We start from the raw sequence: 25,016 nt of genomic DNA on the forward strand, positions 1-25,016 counted from the left end.
AACTACTTTCCCCTCGGCTTCTGATGCTCCAGAGAAAACAACCCATTTGTCTGACACACACAAAATCCAAGAGGAACTTAGCAGGTCAGAGAACACATTTATGGAGGGGAATAACTGGTCGATGACTTGGGCCAAGACCTTTCATCAGGACTAGAAAGCAAGGGGGCAGAAACAGAATAAGAATGCTAGGGGATGGGTAGGAGTGCAAGATTGCATGTGATAGGCGAAACCAAGTGAGGGTGCAGATGGGTGGATGGGGCAAGGGGGATGAAGTGAGAAGTTGGGAGAGGATAGGTGGGAGAGGTAAAGTGCTGAAGAAGAAGGAATCTAATGGGAGAGGACAATGGACCAGGGAAGGAGGGGAACCAGAAGGGTATGTGGAGAATAAGGGCTAAGAGGATTGTGGGCCAAGTGAGGGCAACTGGGCCTAGCAGGAGGATGCTGTGGTTAGCATGGACCAGTTAGACTGAATAGCCTGTTTCCATGCTGCATTACGCTATTCTATTCTCTTTAATCCTGCTTTTCCTGGCGTTCCTAGTCCCCTGCACGGGTTCTGTCCTGCTATCTTTATATTCCCAAAGGTTTCTGTCTGATCCTTAGCTTCCTATACCTTACATATACTTCTTTTTCTTTTTGACTTAGCTTACCACTTAAAGCATGGGTGCCATAGTAGCATAGTGGTTTGCGCAAACCTATTACAGCTTGGGGCATCAGAGTTCAGAGTTCAATTCCGACATCAACTGTAAGGAGTCTGTACGTCCTCCCCACAGAATGTGTGGGTTTTCTCCAGTGCTCCAGTGCTCCAGTTTCCTCCCATAGTCCAAAAACGTGCCAGTTAGTAGGTTAATTGGTCATTGTAAATTGTCCCATGTTTAGGCTAGGGTTAAATCGGGGCTTGCTGGGCTTTGCAGTTCCAAGGGCCTATTCTGTGCTGTATCTCAAAATAAATAAATAAATACCACCTCTGTCATCATCCAAGGTTCAATTACCTTGCCATCCTTGTCCTTCCATCTTATTGTAAAATGCTGGTCCTGAACTCTGATAAACTGGTCTTTAAACAACTCCCACATATCAGGCGTGGACCTTTCCAATAATAGCTACTCCCAATTAACTCCTACCATCTTCTATCTAACAATGTCGAAGTTTGACCTACCCTAATTTAGCACTTTCCTGCTGGTTCTAGACTTATCCTTATTCATAACTATCTTAAAACTTAAGGAGTTCTGATAACTATTCCCAAAATGCTCTCACACTGAAAGGCCTGTCAACTGTCCAGGCTCATTTCCCAAAACAAGTCCAGAATGGTCCCTCCTTTTGCTGGACTATTCATATACTGTTTCAAGAAACCATCTTGAACACACTGAAGAACTTCTGCAAATTCAAGCCTCTTGCAGTGAGAACATCCCAGTCAATTGTCACCCCATGTGACAACTTTGTTGTTTTTACACCTTTCCATAATCTCTCCACATATCTGTCCCTCTATTTACTGGTGGCTGTTGGGAGGCCTGTGGTATAACCCTATCAGATTCCACTTTTCTTATTTTCGAGCTGTACTCATATTGCCTTAGTGGGTGAGCCCTTCAATTAGCCAAAGGCAAGTGTGTCTGTGTGTGTAGTGGGAGGAGTAGTTTTAATAGATATTAATATTTAGTCATGTGTTTTAATATTGTGTTCATTCACAAATGTAACATCCAAGATAAAAATACTATTTTTTTATTGAAAATGTTAAGTTGAAGTTGTTTATTTGTAAAGTGTGTTTCATATAACAGTTGACTGTGTAATGCTTGCATTTGTCAAAGAAACCTGATAAATCCTTCTTTTACAGAGATGGATTAGTGAATTTTTTGTCTTAGAAATGTTCAGTTGCAGTGGTGTTAATATGTATTCCTCACACTCTAACATTTTAGTTGCGTTCATTTACTTTTAGGAATGAAGTTATACAGGGAGCCTTTACCACTCAGCAGTGATGTAATTAGTGACACCAGATTCATCATGAAACTTGTTATGACAATAATAGTATTATCCGTCTTTCGGACCTATAGGCGATGGATAGCTGAAAAATCACTGCAAGTAAAAATAAGGTTGTTAAACTTGAAACAGCAAAATGGACAGCTAATGGGAAACAAGATAGAGATTATGTTTGAAAAAAACAAAAGGGCACCAAATCACTCAATGTATTAACTCAGTTAAATCCCAACCTTTGTGTCATATGAAGGCAGAAGAGGGGAGCAGGAGTGAGACAGAAGCAGAGACAGAGATATGGGGAACATTGTTTTTACTGCTGATAGTACTCCTATATGAACGTCAATAGAACACATTACAGGAAGTGAGGATGTATATTTCAATACCACCTTAAAGTTCATAATAGCTTAATAACTTAAAATACTTATGTTTTACATTCCAATAAATCTGGGTCTGCAGTTAACAACAATCCGTGGACTTAATAAGAAACCGGGAAAGAAAAAGTAGTATGGATGATGACATAATGGTATGCAGAAAACCGTCCGATTTACTGTATCCATCAAGAGACATGATCAAAAGCTTTTCCCAACACCACTGCCTCATTCATATTTGCAGTAATTCTTTAACAGTGCTGGTAGGTCCAGCCAGTCTATAGCAAGTCTGTGCATTATGTGCTTCTGTACAACCTGTCGACACAGAGTCTGTAGAGATGGAACTGTAGGGAGAAGGACAAAAATGAAAAGCAATCTTAATAATCAGAGATAGCAAAACTTCAAACTGACAGAGTTTATACATTTGATCCATAACTATCAATGGACTCCTATTTGTAAATACAAGGGGTTCTGCAGATGCTGGAAATTCAAAGTAACACATACAAAATACTGGAGGAACTCAGCAGGTCAGGCAGCATCTACGGAGAGGAAAAAAAAACAGTTGATGCTTCGAGCTATCAGAGCCCAAAATGTCGACTATTACTCCCCTCTGCACATGCTGCCTGACTTGCTGTATTCCTCAAGTATTTTGTGTGTGTTACTTATAGAGAATATGTCAGTCTGCATGGTACCTTATGTATAAATTTATACAAAGCTACTTGTATTTGTCTAGTATGTAGTCCAAATCAGTGAGCTGGTTGGAAGATTGCTCTGTAGAATTGCCCTTCAGTTGTACTGTATTTCCTGATTAATTTGAAATATATTTTTATTTCTCTTGAGAATTGGGGCTAAGAAGGCAGGGGTATGTAAGAGTTAAATGTGATTCCTCCTTGGCATATGCTAAAATAAAATGGAAGTCTGAAACAAAATGATGTTAGCTTGGAATGGGATTGTTTTGAGAAGGTACAAGAGAAACAGTCCACAGCAATGTTTTGAGAAAGTTAAAGGACAATAAATCTACAGAAATAATAGTGGATAATGGTGAAAAACATGTTTGTCTGGGAAAGGTGAGATCACTGTGAAGGTGCAAGTGCTGAATGCATGGGAAAGTACTAACATAAGGGGTTTTGAAGGGTATAAAAAGGGGAAATTCCTTTGTGCAAGGAGAGAGAGAGAGGAGGGCGCGCACACATGTGTGTGTGTGTGTGTGTGTGTGTGTGTGTGTGTGAGTGAGAGAGAGAATCCTCCCTTAGGTCTAGTGTTAGTGCTAAGAGTTGGAGAAGATAGGGACAAGTATGTCAAGAGGGTGTGTGTGTGTGTGTGTGTGTGTGTGTGTGTGTGTGTGAGAGAGAGAGAAAGAAAAAGAAAAAAGGCTGCATGAAAGTTTTCTGGTATTCTGCATATCAGCTCATTTAGTGATTGATAAATATCAGTATGTTTTCTGTACTGCTACTTAATTAACCATTTGCTTTTCCTTCTGTATTGCATGTTTTATATAACTGTAGTAAAGTGATTTCTTAAGGTTTAACACATATACAGTGTCTCCTTTGTTTTCAAATAGATATGCGAATGCCAATTGCTGGATCAGAAAAGAACATGGAGTGAATTTTAAAATCATTTTCATTATGGGGAAGTTCAAACCCAAACTCATCCATTTCTTTGTGCCATGAATTTCAATACCATATGAACTTAAGTAATGTTATGTCTAACATTTAAAATTTACAGAGTAAGTATTGATTGCTTATATATACATTATAACTTTCCTGATTTCAAAATGTAATTATGTTCTGTTGAAGTTAAAGAAGATCTGAAATAGGCAGAAAATGGTCTACATGCATCTTTGTCCAATTTATCCTAATCACAAAGTATTACAATTACGATTTTAAACACTGGATTAACAAAATACATCATATATTTGTATAGTTGTAGCAGAGTAGCTGATGAACACCACTTTATACAGACATTCTGATCACACTGTATCAATTTACCCTATTTACTCTGAATCAAAAGTAATTGATTTTGTGTACTAAATTTTCATTATAATTTTTGCAACATGAAAATTTATCTATTTTCTAAAATGGTGTAATGGTTTGTAATCTCAGATGTACATACAAATCACAAGTGCATTGCACTGGCATTCTAGAATATGAATATAAGTTTATCTCTGAAACAGTTCAAATTGAAAACTTATTGTAATGTGATAAATTGATGATACTTACAACCATAATCCACTTGAATAATCCTTACAGACTTGGTGGAGGCAAACACATCTACAACAGCATAGAGAGGCTGATTTATGGGAATTCCTCTGGCACATGGACCCATGTCCTCACCATTGATGACAATATGCATATCCCCCATGTTACCACGAATGATATACAAGACCCCAACTCTGCTTCCTCTGGCAGTTGCCGGAAGAATATTTGACCTGTACAATTGATCTAAGATGTGACTGTACCTTCCTGGCCGGCTTCTTCCCACCAGTTTCTCCTTGGGGACCTTATAATTTCCAATCTGCAGGAAAGCCTCCATAGTACAGTGTGATATTGGAGCAGTATTCAACTCATGGCCATCAGTAGAAACCTTATTGTGATTTCTTGTTATTGCAAAAATCCAGCTGTTCCCCAAATTCACCAGATCAGGGAGGGAGTACTCAGGAACAGATTCTAGATTTCTTGGATCATGTGCCGTCAAACCGATCCTTACATTTCCACACCATCCTAACTCTTTCTCTTCAATTTCTACAAGGAAGATCTTGCCAGGGTCCAATGGTTCTCTACTGAAACAAACTCCATTTCCGAAGCTCTGTGCCCTGGTAGCCTGCGTCTGAGAATTATCCAGTATCACATTAGTTCCGTGGATGTGGTGGAAGCGCATAAACAGATCGGACTTTGCAGCCATTCTGTGATCCTGACTGCATCTGCTATTTTTAACTGCTGCTGGAATTTGTGTCACACATCAGATCAGAGTCTGACAGCTGGGTAGGGAATTTGACATAAAGTGAGGTCTGTGGCTGGAACTTGCTCTCCAATTTCTTAATCTTCTGCTGCTTCTCAAAACACCAAACAAATTTAAACCACCTGAAGACAGATTAGAGAAGATATGAGGATTTTTTTTCACTCAGATAATAATAGAGGTATGGAAATTATTTGCCTTTCAGATTAATTCAAAACATGTTCAAACAACCTACTGGTGTTTATCTGTACTAACACCAAAATATTGTAGATACTGGAGATACAAAATGAAAACCAAAAAAAAAATGCTCAGAAGGGCCAGTAGTGTATGTAGAGAGACAAAAACAGAGTCAGCATTTCATCTAGTAGAGAGAGGAACTATATCATTCAGCCATGGGGTCAAGATCCAGCAGGCAGATATTTAAATTACTCGGTAGAAGGATAAGGGATAAGATAAGGATTTTTTTTTTGCTGAGGAAATATTAAGGGAGAGGAACTATGCTTGAGAACATTGCAGAGACTATGGCAATAGCTCTACATCAGATCTGAGGTATCGGTAGTGCTCGAATTGTCTTATTGGGATGATTAATTGTCAATGAAATATACAATTCTTGTGGAGCTTGATGGAGTAAATGCTGAGAAGATGTTTCCAATACTGAAAAGATGTATCCTCTGATGGAAGTATTTAGAACAAAGAGCATTGTTTCTGAATAAGAGACAGCTCATTTAAGATGGTACCAAAGAGCATTTCTTAAGGGGTTGTGGATATTTGGAATTCTTTAACCCAGAGTTGTGAAGGTAGGTTTATTGAATATATTCAAAACTGAGACAGATATATTTTTTGGACTTTATGGAAGTCAAGGGTTCATAGGGCCAATGAAATCAGAGAAAAATTATGACCCAGAAGGAGGCTATTAACGGGAAAGTTACTAGCATGGTTAGAGCATTGACTGACTGGTAGGAGGCAGCGAGTGGAAATAAAAGGATCCTTTTCTAGTTGGCTACCAGTGACGAGTGGTGTTCTGCAGGGGTTGGTGTTGGGATTGCTTCTTTTTATGCTGTTTATAATTGATTTAGATAATAGAATAGAAGGCTTTGTTGCCAAGTTTGCAGAAGATAGGAAGATTGGTGGAGAGGCAGGTAGTGTTGAGGAAACAGGAAGGCAGCAGAAGGACTTAGACAGATTAGAATAATGGACAAGAAAGTGGTAAGTGAAATACAATATTGGAAATGAATGGTCATGCACTTTGGTAGAAGAAATAAATGTGCAGACTATTTTCTAAATGGGGAGAAAATCCAAAAATCTGAGGTGCAAAGGGACTTAGGAGTTCTTGTGTAGAACACTCCAAAGGTTAACTTGCAGGTTGTTAGTGGTGAGGAAGACAAATGCATTGTTGGCATGCATTCCAGGAGGTCTACAATATAAGGGCAGGGATGTGAAGCTGAGGTTTTATAAGGCACTGTGAAGCCTTACCTTGAGTATTGTGAACAGTTTAACCATATAACCATATAACAATTACAGCACGGAAACAGGCCATCTCAGCCCTTCTAGTCCATACCGAACGCTTACCCTCACCTAGTCCCACTGACCTGCACTCAGCCCATAACCCTCCATTCCTTTCCTGTCCATATAGCTATCTAATTTTACTTTAAATGACAACATCGAACCTGCCTCTACCACTTCTGCTGGAAGTTCGTTCCACACAGCTACCACTCTCTGAGTAAAGAAGTTCCCCCTCATGTTACCCCTAAGCTTTTGCTCCCTAACTCTCAACTCATGTCCTCTTGTTTGAATCTCCCCTACTCTTAATGGAAAAAGCCTATCCACGTCAACTCTATCTATCCCCCTCATAATTTTAAATACCTCTATTAAGTCCCCCCTCAACTTTCTACGCTCCAAAGAATAAAGATCCAACTTGTTCAACCTTTCTCTGTAACTTAGGTGCTGAAATCCAGGTAACATTCTAGTAAATCTTCTCTGTACTCTCTCTATTTTGTTGACATCCTTCCTTTAATTTTGGGCTCCTTATCTAAGAAAAGATGTGTTGGCATTTGAGAGGGTTCAGAGAAGGTTCACAGGAATGATTCTGGGAATGAAAGGATTATCACATGAGGAATGTTTGATGGCTCTGGGATGTACTTGCTGGAATTTAGAAGGATGAGGGGGAATCTCATTGAAACCTTTCAAATGTTGAAAGGCCTAGACAGAGTAGATATGGAAAGGATGTCTCCCATGGTGAGGGAGTCTAGGATAAGAGGGCACAGCCTCAAGATAGAGGGGTATCCATTTAAAACTGTCAGTACCTCCAATTGAACTCTTTTTGTGTGTTTCCCCTAGCTGTCAGTCTGTGGTTTTGTATTGCCATGTGCTGCTGTCCCCATTCCTGCTCTACTTTGACCCCTGTATTACTGAGTACTCTGTCTCTCATCTATTTCTCATTATTACCTGTATTGCTGCCACCTGTGTCTCACTGTGCTCCACCTATCATCTGCCTCTCTGTTTATTGCTCAATGTACATTAGTCTTGTATTTTCATCTGTTTATTGTCAGATTGTGCCAGTGAATTTTCTTGAGCCTTTTCAGCATTTGTATCTGTACTCTGTCTGTCTGAATATTGACTCACCTGTTTCCTAATTCTGGTTTTTGGATTTCTCTGGATGTTTTGAACTTTGACACTGACTTGGTTTGCACCTTGGGATTTGTTACTCAATTAATATCACTGTGTGCACAATACTGGGTCTGCGATTGGATCCCTGCTCCAGCACCCTGACAAAAACAGAGAGGTGGGAGAATTTCTTTAGCCAGAGTGTGGTGAATTTGTGGAATTTATTATCACTGGCAGCTGTGCAGGTTAGGTCATTGGATGTATTTAAAGCAGAGATTGATAGGTTCTTGATTGGCCGTGGCATCAAAGGTTACAGGAAACAGGCCCTGGAGTGGGACTGAGGAGGGGTAAATAATGGATCAGCCCAGTTTGAATGGTGAAGCAGACTTGATGGGCCAAATGGCCTGATTCTGCTCCTGTGTCTGTGGTCTTAATGCTGTCATGTTTATGCCAGGGTTACAAAGGGCTGCCCAAGATCACCCCACTTTACAACACAAGATCTATAACTGCAGGTCACATCACATCTGGGCATTTATTAAATGAAGTGAAGATTTCTGTTTCTACCATGCTTTCAAGCAGTGAGTTACACACTCCTAACATCCTTTTGCTGAAGAAAAAAGCTCACATTTTCTCTAATTCTTCTATCAATTAGTTTAAATAATCGCGGCAGGAGGAGAAGATGGCGGCGCGACGCAGCTCACAATGGCCACTCTGGTGGTGATGTCTGTTATCTGTCAAGTAGGGTGCCGTGCACAATCCTGATTTGATGGAGACATACAACTGCTCTTCTTGCCATATCCTAGTAGAAGAAGAAGAAACTTCTTCTTCTTCTTCATTTTCTGATCAGTCAAGGCATCAAACGATATGGCAAGGAGGCAGGTATATGGGGTTGAGTGGGATCCAGCATCAGCCATGATGGAATGGCAGAGCAGACCTGATGGGCTGAATGGCCTAATTCTGCTCCAATGTTTTATGGTCTTATGGCCCTTAGGGGTGGCATGCAGGTATTCTGAACGATGGTTAGTTTGTCTATGTTTTGATTATGAATTGATTATGGGGAGCAAGGACATGGCAGACCAATTGAATAATTACTTTGGTTCTGTCTTCACTAAGGAGGACATAAATAATCTTCCAGAAATAGTAGGGGACAGAGGGTCCAGTGAGATGGAGGAACTGAGCGAAATACATGTTAGTAGGGAAATGGTGTTAGGTAAATTGAAGGGATTGAAGGCAGATAAATCCCCAGGGCCAGATGGTCTGCATCCCAGAGTGCTTAAGGAAGTAGCCCAAGAAATAGTGGATGCATTAGTGATAATTTTTCAAAACTCGTTAGATTCTGGACTAGTTCCTGAGGATTGGAGGGTGGCTAATGTAACTCCACTTTTTAAAAAAGGAGGGAGAGAGAAACCGGGGAATTATAGACCGGTTAGCCTAACGTCGGTGGTGGGGAAACTGCTGGAGTCAGTTATCAAGGATGTGATAACAGCACATTTGGAAAGCGGTGAAATGATCGGACAAAGCCAGCATGGATTTGTGAAAGGAAAATCATGTCTGACGAATCTCATAGAATTTTTTGAGGATGTAACTAGTAGAGTGGATAGGGGAGAACCAGTGGATGTGATATATTTGGATTTTCAGAAGGCTTTTGACAAGGTCCCACACGGGAGATTAGTGTGCAAACTTAAAGCACACGGTATTGGGGGTAAGGTATTGGTGTGGGTGGAGAGTTGGTTAGCAGACAGGAAGCAAAGAGTGGGAATAAACGGGACCTTTTCAGAATGGCAGGCGGTGACTAGTGGGGTACCGCAAGGCTCAGTGCTGGGACCCCAGTTGTTTACAATATATATTAATGACTTGGATGAGGGAATTAAATGCAGCATCTCCAAGTTTGCGGATGACACGAAGCTGGGTGGCAGTGTTAGCTGTGAGGAGGATGCTAAGAGGATTCAGGGTGACTTGGATAGGTTGGGAGAGTGGGCAAATTCATGGCAGATGCAATTTAATGTGGATAAATGTGAAGTTATCCACTTTGGTGGCAAAAATAGGAAAACAGATTATTATCTGAATGGTGGCCGATTAGGAAAAGGGGAGGTGCAACGTGACCTGGGTGTCATTATACACCAGTCATTGAAAGTGGGCATGCAGGTACAGCAGGCGGTGAAAAAGGCGAATGGTATGCTGGCATTTATAGCGAGAGGATTCGAGTACAGGAGCAGGGAGGTACTACTGCAGTTGTACAAGGCCTTGGTGAGACCACACCTGGAGTATTGTGTGCAGTTTTGGTCCCCTAATCTGAGGAAAGACATCCTTGCCATAGAGGGAGTACAAAGAAGGTTCACCAGATTGATTCCTGGGATGGCAGGACTTTCATATGAAGAAAGACTGGATGAACTAGGCTTGTACTCGTTGGAATTTAGAAGATTGAGGGGGTATCTGATTGAAACGTATAAGATCCTAAAGGGATTGGACAGGCTAGATGCAGGAAGATTGTTCCCAATGTTGGGGAAGTCCAGAACGAGGGGCCACAGTTTGAGGATAGAGGGGAAGCCTTTTAGGACCGAGATTAGGAAAAACTTCTTCACACAGAGAGTGGTGAATCTGTGGAATTGTCTGCCACAGGAAACAGTTGAGGCCAGTTCATTGGCTATATTTAAGAGGGAGTTAGATATGGCCCTTGTGGCTACGGGGGTCAAGGGGTATGGAGGGAAGGCTGGGGCGGGGTTCTGAGTTGGATGATCAGCCATGATCATAATAAATGGCGGTGCAGGCTCGAAGGGCCGAATGGCCTACTCCTGCACCTATTTTCTATGTTTGGTCTCAGCAGTGTAGTGGACACCAAATGCAATGGACTGGGTTGGAAGAGGTGCGCGTGCATTTGGTTCCATCTATCTCCTAGCAGCCTCTTTCTCACCCCTCTCTCTCACTTCTATAACCTGCCTGTCTCCCCCTCTGCACTTTCAGTCCACAATGAGTCATTGATTCATACAACATGGAAATACACCCTTCAGCCCATCTGAGACATGCCAACTAAGATTCCCATCTAAGCTATCTTGCCACCTTGCCTGTGTTTGAGCCATATCACACTAAACTTTTCCTATCTCTGTACCTGTCTAAGTTTCTCAATCAAATACGTTGACCATCCCTTTGCCTCCACCGGTACAACTTGATCTTTGAGTTCTTCCAGCAGTTTGTATTTTTGGTGTACAATTCCAGTACTTGGTGTATCCATTCCTTGTTCTCTAACAATGGTATAAAAGTAACAGTTCTCTAATTCTTCAGCATTACTACTTTAGCCATGTATAGTTCAAAATAATATAGTCAGAGCCTCCATAGTTTCCTTGTTTGTTTGTCTTTAACAACTTGGAATATATTTCATTAGAGTTTAGTAATTCCAATTGATGATGCTAAATCTCTAATTATTTCACAAAATGGTTCCATAGATGAAGGAGGTAATTTGTCAGTTGTATCTACTGACTCTATATCAGAGCAATCCGGATAGTCTTTCTCATCTCCCCTTGCTCCTGCAAATTCCAATCTATCTCCCCTTTGATTTAATCTTACCTTCACCCCTGCCTTTACACGTGAACTCTGGAATTTAATAATTTGTTGCATTAAAAAAACATTTTTCTTCATGTTTTGTTTACTGTGCTTAACCTGTTTTTTCCCCCTAGCTTCTATAGATCATTGCAAGGTATTCACTAAGTCTTGTCCGTCTCCATACACAGGCTCTACTCTTTCCTGAGTTTTCCTTCAGCTCTTCATATAATTTTAAAACATTTGGATTTTATTTCCTAATTTCCCTTTCCTTGTGTACACTTGTTAAGTTCCTTCTCAAATTTACCCTCATCCAAGTTTAGAGCTTCTGCTTCTGGTTATTTTGATTGCATCATGCTCTACTTAGGACAATTCAAATGTGCAGGAAGAACAGAGGCTGCAGGAAGAGGTGGGCTCTGCCCAATACATCATGGCCACACTCCCCCCCCAACCACCATCGGTAGTATCTACACAAGATGCTCTCTCAAGAAGGCAATATCCACCATCAAAGATCCCCCCTTCTGGCCATGTCATTTCCTTGCAGTTACCATTGGACAGAAGGTACGGAAGCCTGAAGACCCATACCACCAGGTTCCAGAACAACTAACTCCCTTCAGTCACTTGCTTCTTGAACTAACCTGCATAATCCTAATCAATTCCTTAGTATTGCAACACTATAACCAGTTTAACCACATTGCACTACAGGATTAATTATTCAACTTTATACATTATACATATTCAGAATTTGCTGTGGTGTGTTGGTGCTACTTGCAACAAAAATAATAACATTCAGCAATTATAAAGAATAAACATTATATAAAAATAATGTTAGAAGTATGAATATGGAAAAAAGTACATAAGTACATAAATACCAGTGTGTATTTACAATGTAAACAGCATTATAAAAAGTGGTTTAAAGTGTTTACAGGGCAGTATAGAGACTGAAGTAATAGATAGAATGAGGGGTGGGGGGAGGGGCTAACTAGATTGGTTGATCATATTAACTGTCTGGGAGAAGAAGCTTTTAAGATGGAATGAAGTTTTATAGTCCTTTCCAGAAGGAAGCATTTGGAAAAGGCAGTTTTCCAAAAAATTGCCTTTTTTGATTAAGTTGTGTTATCTTTTTAAAATAGTGTATAATTTATGTTAATTTAGGTATTTTTGTAAATGTTGTTATCAGCTGTTATGTGCCTGTAATGCTGCTGATATTTTTCATTTCACCTGTACAAACATACTGGTGTATAATGACAATGAACTTGCCTTTGACTTTGTTTAATTCTATAGCAATATTAAGTTTCGCTGTACTGTATTATGATCACTACCACAAGAAACACCGATATTCCTTGCAAATGCCCAACTTCATTTCCTAAAACTAAGTCTGGAGTTGTTCTGAATTGTTATGGAAAACGAGCAGTAAAGAATTGGGAACCAGGTTTCACAACCAGGTTCAGTTCATATGCTATCGAGAAACAGGCTTAGGGATCCACTTGGCCTTTCTCCCCTGTTCCTTACACACCATCCCTCTGAGCTACATTGTAAACCATCCACCGCCCCAACAAAGTTGAATAATTGCAGACTATAATGTCCGTGAAATTCTACTATCCAGCAGTGACAAATTCCAGACCAAATCCGCAACTTTATCTTCAACATCTTGGAGATATATCTTAGAGGCAATGTAATCATGATCATCTACAAGAAAGATTGATCTCCCCATGATCTCTTCTAGGGAAAGTCATCCATGACTGATGTGCAATATGCAGTTTTAACTGTACCATTGATCTCAATAAGAAGCTGATGATTATTTGTTTTTGAATTTAGTTACAATTGTGCAAAGTAAGGGCCCTCTTCAGATGTTCTATTTATTTCAGATCAGTTTGTTTAACATCTGTCACAGAGAAATTAAAGCCAAATTAAAGATTTTGAAGGGCTCCCAGAATGTTCAAAGTCAACATAGCTCTTGAGGAAGTAGATGTGCTATGTATAACGGGAAATCTGTGGCATATGATGAAATGTTCTTGGCGCTTAGGTTTAAGTTTATACATATATCAGGAACAAAGTAGTGGCTCATTTAAAGGGTAGGTCCATTCAAGAACAAAGGGGGCAACTTATGCGTAGAACCAGAAGAAGCAGATGAGGTCCTTACTAAGTAATTTGCTTTGGTTTTGGATAACAAAAAAGGCACAGGGGAGAATGTATGTTAATATTCTAGATCATGGATAAGTTACTGGTTGCATTGAAAACAACATTAAGGTGGATAAGTCCCCAGTGTCTGATGAATTCTATTCCAAGACACTGGGAAAGCAAGGGAGAAGATTGTTGAGGCCTTGACATAGATCTTTTTATCCTCTTTAGCCACAGGTGAGATGCCCGGAGACAGGAGACTAGCCTATGTCATCCCTTTGTGTAAGAAAGGCAACATGGACAAACCAGGAAATTATAGGCTGCTGAGAGTCGTACATCAGTGTTAGGCAAATTATTAGAAAAAAATGCAGTATTTACTTGCACTTGGGAAAACATTGCCTTAATGGCGATGGTCAGATGGATAGACAAGGCTTGATTAGAGATAGTCAGCAGTTAGAGATGGTCAGCATGTCTTTTGGAAATCATGCAGCACAAAATTAATCGAGATTTTGAAGAGGTAACCAAAAGGATTGATGAAGGCAGGATGGTGAAAGCTGTCTCTATGGATTTAGCAAGGCCTTTGACAAGGTTCCACAAGGAAGGTTAGTCTGGAAGATTAGTTCGTATGGGATCCAGGCAGAACTGGCTGAGTGGATATAAAATTGGCTTGATGGTAGGAAGCAATGAGTGATGATAGAAGGTTGTTTTTCATAACAGTGATGTAGCCTAATGCCGAGGTTCTGGGTCATTGCAGCCCAGAGGTCTGAAATGAATTAGGGACTGCAGTCAGCCTAAGTATCATTCCCCCCCAAGCAGATGTGGAGTGTGCTCTGAACATACTGTATGCCAACATCAGTGAACTTGAGACAGGTATCCAGAGGCTTTGCTGATTACAGCCAGGGACTTTAACCAGGCCAACCTCAGAAAGGCACTGCCAAAGTTATACCAACATGTCTCCTGCCCCACTAGGGGCCCGAATATACTTGACTACTGCTACACAGCAGTCAAGGAAGCTTACCATTCCGTCCCACAGCCTCACTTTGGAAAATCGGACCATCAGGCCGTACTCCTCCTCCCGGCTTACAAACAGAAACTGAAGCGGGAGGTCACGGTGTCAAAAGTAGTGTCGCGTTGGACAGAGGAAATGGATGAGGTCTTCCGTGACTGCTTTGAATCGGTGGACTGGTTAGTATTCAAGGACTCAGCAGCTAACCTCGATGAGTATGCCTCAGCTGTCACGGACTTTATTTGGAAATGCACGGAGGACTGTGTGTCTTGCAAGACGATCTGGGTATTCCCTAACCCGAAACTTTGGATGAATTACGAGGTCAAGTCCCTTTTAAAGGCTAGAGCTGCGGCTTTTAGGTCCGGGGATACCAGTCGCTACACGGAATCCAGGGGTGAACTCCGGAAAGTCATTAAGGGCGCCAAGAGGCAATATTGAGCCAAGTTGGAAGCCCAGGCTAACCAGAGGGATGCCAGTAGACTATGGAAGGGTCTAAATGAGATCATTGGGTGCAAAGAAAAGGCTGGGAATATCAATAACTTTGGCGCTTCTCTTCCTGACGAACTTAACGTATTCTACGCAAGATTCAAACAGAAGAGGAGCGTCCCGCTCCCTCCGGATGAACCAGACCTGGTGGCATCAAGATTCATCGTCACTGAGGAGGACGTTAGAAGAGCCTTCCTGAAGATAAATCCCAGGAAGGCGACGGGCCCAGATGGCGTCCCAGGACGGGTTCTCTGGGCCTGTGCAAGTGAGCTAGCTGGAGTGTTTGCTGACATCTTCAACTGCTCCTTGCTTCAGTCTAAGATCCCCTCGTGTTTTAAGAAGGCAAAGATAATTCCAGTGCCGAAGAAGAGCAAGGTGGCCTGCCTGAATGACTATTGACCTGTGGCTCTGACATCAATTGCTATGAAGTGCATCGAGAGATTGGTTATGGCACACATCAACCACAGCCTACCGGTCAACCTCAACACTTTGCAAGTCGTCTACCAGAGCAACAGGTCAACGGCAGATGCCATCTCTCTGGCCCTACATTCCTCCTTAGAACACCTGGAGAATAAAGACATATACGTAAGGCTCCTTTTCATCGACTACAGCTCTGCCTTTAATACCATCATTCCAAATAAACTGATTTCTAAGCTCCGGAACCTGGGCCTTAGCACTCAGATCTGCAGCTGGATCTTCAACTTCCTCACAGACAGGACCCAGGCTGTAAAAATAGGGGACAAGCTCTCCCCTACAATCACTCTGAGCACCGGTGCCCCACAAGGCTGTGTATTCAGTCCCCTGCTGTACTCACTGTACACCCATGATTGTGTAGCCAAGTTTCCATCAAACTCAATGTATAAGTTTGCTGATGACACAACAATTATAGGCTGTATCTCGGGTAATGATGAGTTTGAGTACAGAGAGGAAATTAAGAACCTGGTGGCATGGTGCAAAGACAATAACCTATCCCTCAACGTCAGCAAGACGAAGGAATTGGTTGTTGAACTCAGAAGGAGTAGCGGACCACACGACCCAATTTACATCAGTGGTGCGCAAGTGGAACAGGTCAAAAGCTTTAAGTTCCTCGGGGTCAATATCACAAATGACCTGACTTGGTCCAACCAAGCAGAGTTCACTGCCAAGAAGGCCCACCAGCGCCTTTACTTCCTGAGAAAACTAAAGAAATTTGGCCTGTACCCTGAAACCCTCACTAATTTTTATAGATGCACCGTAGAAAGCATTCTTCTAGGGTGCATCACAACCTGGTATAGAAGTTGTCCTGTCCAAGACCAAAAGAAGCAGCAGAAGATCGTGAACACGGCACAGCACATCACTCAAACCAATCTTCCGTCCGTGGACTCACTTTACACCGCATGCTGTCGGAGCAGTGCTGCCAGGATAATTAAGGACACGACCCACCCAGCCAACACACTTTTCATCCCTCTTCCCTCCAGGAGAAGGCTCAGGAGCTTGAAGACTCGTATGGCCAGATTTGGGAACAGCTTCTTTCCAACTGTGATAAGACTGCTGAACGGATCCTGACCCGGATCTGGGCCGTACCCTCCAAATATCCGACCTGCCTCTCGGTTTTTTTGTACTACCTTACTTCCCATTTTTCTATTTTTTATTTATGATTTATAATTCAAATTTTTAATATTTACTAATTTTTACTATTTTTAATATTTAATATTTGTAAACCAGGGAGTGAGAAGCGCAGAATCAAATATCGCTGTGATGATTGTATGTTCTAATATCAATTGTTTGGCGACAATAAAGTATAAAGTATCAGATGGGGTGCAAAACCTAGCAACCCAGGTGCTGATAAATGTATCTGCAGCCATCGTCAATGCTAGAGAGACAACCTCCTGCCACCTGGTGGTACAATCCCTCAAGGTAAGGAGGTGCATGAAACCACGGGAGGTGGGAAGAGGACCGACAAGGTCCACATTTTCATGGTCAAACCATCGCTCAGGGACTTCAAAAGGTGCCAATGGCGCCAGAACGTGAAGGTTAATTTTTGCCCACTGGCACACCACAAAGGCTGCAGGCCAATTACACACGTCCTTTCGAAGGCTATGCCACACTAACTTCAGTGCAATCAGTTTCCTGGATGCAAGAGGTCATGTATGGAGTCAAAAAACAGTCTGCCTCCAGTCTGTGGGCACGATGGAGCGAAAGTGACCAGTTGAGACATCGTACAGGAGAGAAACCCCAGCTTCCCTGAATTTATTGTCAGTCATCTGCAAGCCCGTGACTGTTATTTGGTAAGCCTGGACCTCGTGGTCAGTTGCCATGCTGACATAGTCACCTCCTATGTGTATGGCCTCAATGGTTGGCTGTGAGAGGCAATCAGCTATGGCATTCTTTTTTCTCTCAATATGTTCTATATCAGTTGTGAACTCAGATATGTAGGCCAGGTGGTGCTGCTGCCGTGTAGACCAAGGGTCTGGTATTTTGGCCATCCTATGCATGAGGGGTTTGAGGTCAACAAATCCTCTAGAAGAAAGCGAAAATGGTGGACAGCCAGATAGAGACTGAAAAGCTCACAGTCAAACATGCTGTACTCTCTTTCCGGGGGTGGGGGCAGGGGGAGGCTGAGCTGCTGGCTGAAAAAGGTGAGCTACACACCTCCAATCAACTGTTCATGCACGGTACCCACAGTACAGTCTGAAGCATCAGTAGTAATGTCTCTAGGTGCATTGGGGAGTGGGTGCCCTGGTAGGGTTGTGTTAGAAAGAGTTCATTTGGTATCATCAAATGTCCAGGTCATGTCTGCTCACGAATCAAGCTTGTGATTAGAGGTATTGCCTTTAAGCACACTATACAGGGGAAGTATAATTTCAGCTGCTGGCAGAATGAAGCGGTGATAAAAATTAACCATACCTAAAAAACTCCTGCAGTTTTTTAGGAGTGCAGGGCGGTGGGAGATCCACAACAGTGGCTACTTCTGATGGGAGGGGTTTCGCAGCTTCTGCGGAGATGCGATGGCTGGGAAAGTTAATGGTTGACAACCAAACTGGCACTTAGCAGGATTAATAATCAACTCTTGTTGGCTTAAACACTCAAAAAATGTGCGGAGATGGGATACGTGTTCAGGTTCACTGGCAACAAGTATGTCATCCAGGTAAACAAAAGTAAAACCTGATTCTTTTAATTCAGAGTCCTATCAGCCATTGGAAAGCCTGCGCTGCATTTTTCAGCCCAAACGGCATGTAAAGAAACTCTAAGAGGCCAAATGGGGTTATCACGGCTGTTTGTGAAATGTCCTCTGAACACACAAGCACCTGATGGTAGCCCCTAACTAAATTGTTGTTGGAAAAAATTAACTTTCCGGCTAAACATGCTGAAAAGTCTTGGGACAAGGTGGCCTTGATAAGGCATCGGTAATCACGTGGGCGGCAACCGCCATCAGACTTAGGGACCATATGGAGGAGTGAAGCCCAGGGGCTATTCCACCGGTGTGTAATGCCAAATTTTTCCATGTTGGTAAACTCAGCCTTTGCAGTTGCCATCTTTTCTGGTTCCAGTCTATGTGCGTGGGCGTGGGCATGGGCTGGTGGGTCAGTTGTGGCAATGTGGTGCTCGACCCCATGTTTTGTGACTGTAGTGGAGAATAAGGGCTTGGTGAGGTTTGGAAATTTGCCCAGCAGTCACATGCAGTGGTGCATGCACTTGCAGAGTCGTTGTTGGGAACTTACTGGGGAGCAGGGTAATGATCCAAAGTCCTTGACTTCCACCGTTCTTAAGATTGACTAACAGTCCTTGGACATACGGGAAATTTGCACCAAGCAGAGGTCTAGCCACTTTAGCCAGGATAAAGTCCTGTGTGTAATGTCACCCACTGAGGCAGAGTGTCACCTGTCCTATCCTGTAAGTCTACATCCCATCGCCATTGGCCACCTCCAGCGAGGTTTCGTCGCTCTTTGCCTTCTCATCAATAGGCAATGCTGGCAGCACCTGTGTCACACAGAAAGTGTCACCCTGAAAGGGTGTCAATAATGAACAGTAGACGACCCTGGCAGCTGGAACCCACAGTGTTCACGTTCACGAACCTCTGATGTCCCAATGCGCTGGCACTGTCAATGATGCAAGGCGGTTGGCAATTCCTAGTGTTTGTACCAAAGCAAGTGTGTTAAAAACACAGAACAGGCATATTTGTTTCAGAGCGTTAGTTAGTTTCACATGCTTATGTTGGAGATCTTGCTGACCAGGCTTATTGAGGCCGGGAAATGAGGAGAAATCATGCACCCCTGCCTGGCTGAATGTAGACTATCAGCTATTTTAGTAAGCTCCCTATAGTCCACCATGGGTGCATTAGCGAGGGCTATGTGAACTGGATCAGGCATTTGCTGCATGAAGAGTTCTTTAAAAATAAAACAAGGATGGTGACTTCCCAGGAGAGACAGCATGTGGTCCATTAGCTCCGAAGATCCAGCATTGCTGAGGCTGGTAAGGAGAGCGACTGGTTTGTGCAATCAAACACCAATAGTATAAAAGTAATGCTAACACATAGAAATATTCGGTGGTGCTGGTGGTGACTTCTTGCAGCACAAATTGGGCCTTGGCTTGTACAAACAAAACAACAGCATTTTGCTCCCAAACCTCCAGCTGTTTCAAAGCAACTACATTGGCCAACATGTTCAGTAACTCTGGAATCATCCTAGAGCATCAGGGTCACAAATAATTTCTGCAAATAAAACAAAGTGAGGCGTTTTATATTTAAGAAAAACTGTAACACATTCTATTGAACTCCAAAACCTGTAAACTAAGCATGTTAAAAACCCTGTAAGTAATTACATCATCATGTCAGACCAGCCTCTTACAGTGAAGACCAAGGGGTTACTTTATATAGCTGTATAAAATCATGAGGGGTATAAGGAAATCTGGGTCCAAGTTTATAATTCGCAAAAGGTTAGTGTAGAGGGACTTCAAATCGCTTAATCAACCATTGAAGTAAGTTTATGCTTCATCTACATGGTGAAGGTCACATTTGAAGTCTTGGATGTTCAAACATTGAAAACTATTCAGAACAGATTTAAAAACAAGACAACTGCCTGCAATGAGCTGGTTGGCTTATGTTGGACAAGTTAGATTGCTGTTTAGAAGGATAAGAATGTTTTTGATTGAAACAAGGGAGTGCATATTTAAAGCAGGGGTGAGGTTAACCCCTTTTTTCTTGGAGGTTCCTCAAAGAGTACGAGTTGCATAACGAATGGGAGCAAGATTAGGTCATAAAGTTAATCAAGGCCGCTGGCCATTCAATAAAATCATCATGTAGTTTGATTGTAACTCTATCTCCATATCACCAAGCAGTAATTTGGAAACCCGTCAGGGTCGCTTGTCAATCAAAATAAGTGGCATGACCACAACCAATCACTCTCCAGTCTGTCTGGTAATCATCCATTCATCAATCAGACTACAGCTCCCGAACCATTGGCTCACTACCTTTTGACTTTGTAGGCAGACCTCCATGCCCGTCTTCACTTTTCTGTCATTGATTGGAGTCGATGTCGACGCGGAGCAGTAACCCCTCTCTGATTTGTACAGAATATTGTCAGTCAAATTCACAAGTCTGCGCTCGCTCGGCTGGTCCGTGGTCCCGGGGAACGGCAGCTCTCGGGGCGGGTTTGGTGTGTCCACTTTCGGTGGCCCGCGTTCGGGCTGCGGGTCCCAGCACTTCTGCCATGAGGAAGCAGGTGGACAGTTCAGCCGCAGTCCCCAGGGACTAGACGGGCAGGCCAGCCTTAGTAACCGGAACCCCAGCGGGCTGGGTGGACAGTAGTAAAAATTAATTCCTGACGAAGGGTCTCGGCCTGAAACGTCGACTGTACCTCTTTCCTAGAGATGCTACCTGGCCTGCTGCGTTCACCAGCAACTTTTATGTGTGTTGCTTGAATTTCCAGCATCTGCAGAATTCCTGTTGTTTGTGTTTTTAAAAATTAATTGTGTTAGTTTAAATGTACCAAGTGAAATGGCATGATCTTTTTTCCAGTTTTCAATTCTAAACCGCTTAATAAAACGAATGCCTGTGACATTTAAGGGATAGTGATCGCATGAAGATTAAATTGGCCAAGAGATAGAAAACCAAAAACAGTGATGCATGTTAAATTTTCAGAGTGAGCAATAATATTCCCCAGGGCTCAATGTGGTTTTTTAACAATGCATTGATAGACTATGGTAAACACGGCATTATTTGAAAGTTTATTCTTTCCCAGTCAGAGAAAAGCCCTGGGCCTGAGTGTATCTGCCTGCTCTGCTGAGTGTTTCCAGCATTCTTGTGGGTTTTTTTTAAATTTCAGATTTCCAGGGTTAAATGTTTTGATTTTCAGGCCTGCGTTTACCTGGCTTGTCACGGTTATCCTTTGTGAATAGAGTTTACACATGCGCTGACTTTCTATACGTCCGGCATCTGACTTGTGCCCAGCATGGATTTAATCTTTGTCAATGGCTCAGCAATCTTCTCTCTTTTATTCCAAAGCAGCCGGTCATAGATCTCGTCAGGCTCTTGGGATTTATCCACCTTCAAGTCCATTAAGACATCTTATGCTTTATTTTTAATTTTCACATATTCTACAATTTCACTGCTCCCTCTCCCTGAATTTTCCCTACAACAATGTACCTCTTTAGTGAGAATTAGTCATTTAAGACCTCACCTTCATTCTTTGGCTTCACCAGTAAATTGCCACTTTGGCTCCTAATAGACCTTACTCTTTCACTTGTTCTTAATATCCTTATTAAAATAGTTTAGGGGTTTTGAAAGTTTTGTTTGCCAGTGTTATTTTTTTTTTATTCCTTCCTACCTTTTATAAATATCTTCCCCAACCCTTGTAACATTCAGTACTCCTGAAGAGTCTCCCCTATTTTCAGTCCTCTACTTTCTGATTTTTTTCCTTTATCCAGCTTTCAGTATCCATTGATACCCAGGGTTTTCTTGGAATTCCTGGTTTATCTATCACCCTTGTAGAAGCACATTGGCTCTGAGTTAATATTTACTTTTAAAGGACTCCCATTTGATGGATAGATGATTTACCTCCAATTTAACTGCACTTAGTCTAAATTTGCCAGCATCTGTCTTTAAGATTTTGAAATCAACCTTCCTCCAATTCGAGGCCTTCATTTCTGAACCATCTTGCCCCTTTCTATAATCCCTTGAAGTTTCCAGAATCATTATCAACATCTGCAGATTGCTTTCTCACTAACACTTCAACTACTAACCTGACTACATTCCATAAGGTCATGTTCAGTACTGTCCCTTCTCTAGTAGAACGGAGTATGTACTGAAAAATATTCTCTAATAGTTCCATCCTCTTTGAGCCTTACTGCTAAAATGGTCCCAGTGAATAATGGGAAAGTTGAAATCCCCTTGTAGTACAACCTTGCATTTCTCTGTGATTTGGCTGCATAACTGCTCTTCTATTTCCTGCTGGCTCTTAGAAGGCTTGTAGTAAAGAGACTGCCCCCATTTCAATTCGCACCTGATCTTAGCATATTCTGCCTCATAACTACAGCAGTGGACTCCTCATTCACAATTGCAAATCTACCATGTTTTACATTCCTCTGCCCCTCCACATGATTATGTCTGAACATACTGTAGTATGGAATATTAATTTGCCAGCTCTGCTCTCTGTCAGATCTCTAATTTCATGGATGACTTTAATTTGCATATACACTCATTGGCCACTTTATCAGGTACACTGTACACCAGCTTGTTAATGTAAATATCTAATCAATCACATGGCAGCAGTTCACTGTATAAGAGCATGCTGACATGGTTCAGTTGTTGTCTAGATCAAACATCAGAACGTATATTATGTCCTTCTGTGTTACATCATTCCAGGCAGGTCAGGTTGGTGAAGCACACATAGTCAGATTTGTCTGAAATGTGTATTTTGATCTGTTGGTGAGGCCGCATCTGGAGTACTGCGTGCAGTTCTGGTCTCCTTACTTGAGGAGGAAGGTACAGGCTTTGGAGGCGGTGCAGAGGAGGTAAACCAGGTTGATTCCAGAAATGCGGGGGTTAGACAATGAGAAGAGATTGAGTCGCCTGGGACTGTACTCACTGGAATTCAGAAGAATGAGAGGAGATCTTATAAAAACATATAAAATTATGAAAGGGATCGATAAGGTAGAGGCAGGAAAGTTGTTTCCACTGTAGGTAAGACTAGAACTAGGGACATAGCTTGAAGATTCAGGGGAGTAGATTTGGGACAGAGATGAGGAGGAACTACTTTTCCCAGAGGGTGGTGAATCTGTGGAATTCTCTGCCCAATGAAGCAATGGAGGCTAGCTCAGTAAATATATTTAAGACAAGGTTGGATAGATTTTTGCATAGTAGGGGAATTAAGGGTTATGGGGAAAAGGCAGGTTGGTGGAGGTGAGTCCATGGTCAGATCAGTCATGATCATACTGAAAGGTGGAACATGCTCAACGGGCCAGATGGCCTACGTCTGCTCCTATTTCTTGTGTTCTTATGTGGTAAACACTGAAGGGGTTTGAAGGGGAGGGGAACATGAAGCTGCATTACTGTGTTGCTGTGTATAACTTGTACTACTACTTCCTGACACTGCATTACTACCTTATGTCCAGAACAAGTTAAACTCCATGGCATCCTTGGACCACTCGATGTGATTCTATGCTCCATTCCAGGCAGGTGAATGGATATTGTATGAGTGCGAGAGTCCATAGGCAAGTGACTTTAAAAGTTTTATTTCCATTTGCACAAAACAGGCTTTGCATTATTTACTATTTAATACTGATTAATGTACCCTTTGTAAAAGTGCATCAGTAAGTGGCAGGTTCCTTCTTGGCACACTGTTCCCTTATGATGAGTGCTTACTTTCAGCCATGTCATTCAGAAAACTGCTAAATGGAGACTAGACCAACCTCTGCCACATGGTTGAAAGTTGGATGTCAAACACCCTTAGCTACTAATTGCACTGCATTGTCTAATCAGAGGTAGATGCCTGCCCATCATATTCCAGAGCAGAATATGGCTGACTTCACTTTTCCAGCTTTTGTAATTATAGGTCTGTAATTATGAAGATCCATCCAAGAAGCATTTAACATGTCTGACAATATCAGAGTCAACTAATTAATTGTCAGTGTAGAACATATTATACAATCTGTCTAACCAATTTTATAGAGTTTTTCTAGGAGGTTACCAGGAAGGTTGATGAAGGAAGAACAGTGGATGGTGTTTACATAGCAAGGCCTCTGACAAGGTCCCATATAGGAGGCTGGTCAAGATTAAGTTGCTTGGCGTTCAGGATAAGTTAGTAAATTGGATTTGACATTGGCTTCGTGGGAGAAGCCAGAGAGTGGTAGTGGATGGTTGCCTCTGACTGGAGGCATGTGACCAGTGGTCTGCTGCAGTGGTGCTGGGTCTGTAGTTGAGACCAGAACTAGAGGTCCTACATATTGAGTAAAAGATAAAATATTTAAGGTAGGGGTTCCCAACCTTTGAATGTGACGGACCCCTCCCATTAACTCAAGGGTCTGCGGACTGCAGGTTGGGAAACCCTGATTTAAGGAGAACCTGAGGGGAACATTCACTCAGAGGTTGGTATGACTGTGGAACAAGCTGCCAACGGAAGTAGTGGATTTAAGTTCGATTTCAACATTTAAGAGAAATTTGGATAAGTATATGGATTGGAGGGGTATTGGAGTCATGGTCAAGACTATGACCAGACTAGATGGGCCTGTTTCTGTGCTGTAATGCTTTATAACTCCATAGAAAAGGTGGACACGTGAATAGCTACTGTTCACCCATTTCCCAATACACTAGAACATGTTGACGCTAAAGGCTGATTTATACCTGTGTGTCAAATGTACGCCATAGGTACCATGTACCCTACGCAGTACCTTACGCTGTAAGGTGACGTGCACCTCCCCAAAAATGTAACTCGCGTCGTGGCGATGCAGACTGCAACAACTGTGATTGGTCCGCTTGGTAGCATCGCATTTCCTCCTACGCA

The 25,016-nt window shown here is 42.2% G+C and overlaps 2 protein-coding genes across 3 annotated transcripts in view; both read right to left on the reverse strand.

Annotated features, from left to right (window-relative positions):
• Positions 1-1,741: 1,741 nt before the first annotated feature.
• neurl2 (neuralized E3 ubiquitin protein ligase 2) overlaps positions 1,742-25,016 on the reverse strand; it is a 28,868-nt gene continuing 5,593 nt past the window's right edge. The window contains exons 2-5 of one of the 2 annotated variants that reach the window (XM_072239436.1): positions 21,384-21,562; positions 20,488-20,959; positions 4,553-5,413; positions 1,742-2,677 (exon numbers count right to left, since the gene is read on the reverse strand). In XM_072239436.1, coding sequence (XP_072095537.1) covers positions 2,562-2,677; positions 4,553-5,234 — 798 coding nt within the window. In that variant the 5' untranslated portion in view covers positions 5,235-5,413; positions 20,488-20,959; positions 21,384-21,562 and the 3' untranslated portion in view covers positions 1,742-2,561. Of the gene's footprint in view, positions 2,678-4,552; positions 5,414-20,487; positions 20,960-21,383; positions 21,602-25,016 lie in introns of those variants that run through there. The other variant, XM_072239425.1, reaches the window with a different exon arrangement.
• Positions 8,036-25,016, reverse strand: part of snx21 (sorting nexin family member 21) — a 167,130-nt gene continuing 150,149 nt past the window's right edge. Inside the window, exon 5 of the mRNA XM_072239411.1 lies at positions 8,036-8,053. The gene's annotated coding sequence lies outside the window, so the exon portion shown is untranslated. The remainder of the gene's footprint in view (positions 8,054-25,016) is intronic.

Source organism: Mobula birostris, chromosome 2 (assembly GCF_030028105.1).
Source record: "Mobula birostris isolate sMobBir1 chromosome 2, sMobBir1.hap1, whole genome shotgun sequence".
Classification (NCBI taxonomy): domain Eukaryota; kingdom Metazoa; phylum Chordata; class Chondrichthyes; order Myliobatiformes; family Myliobatidae; genus Mobula; species Mobula birostris.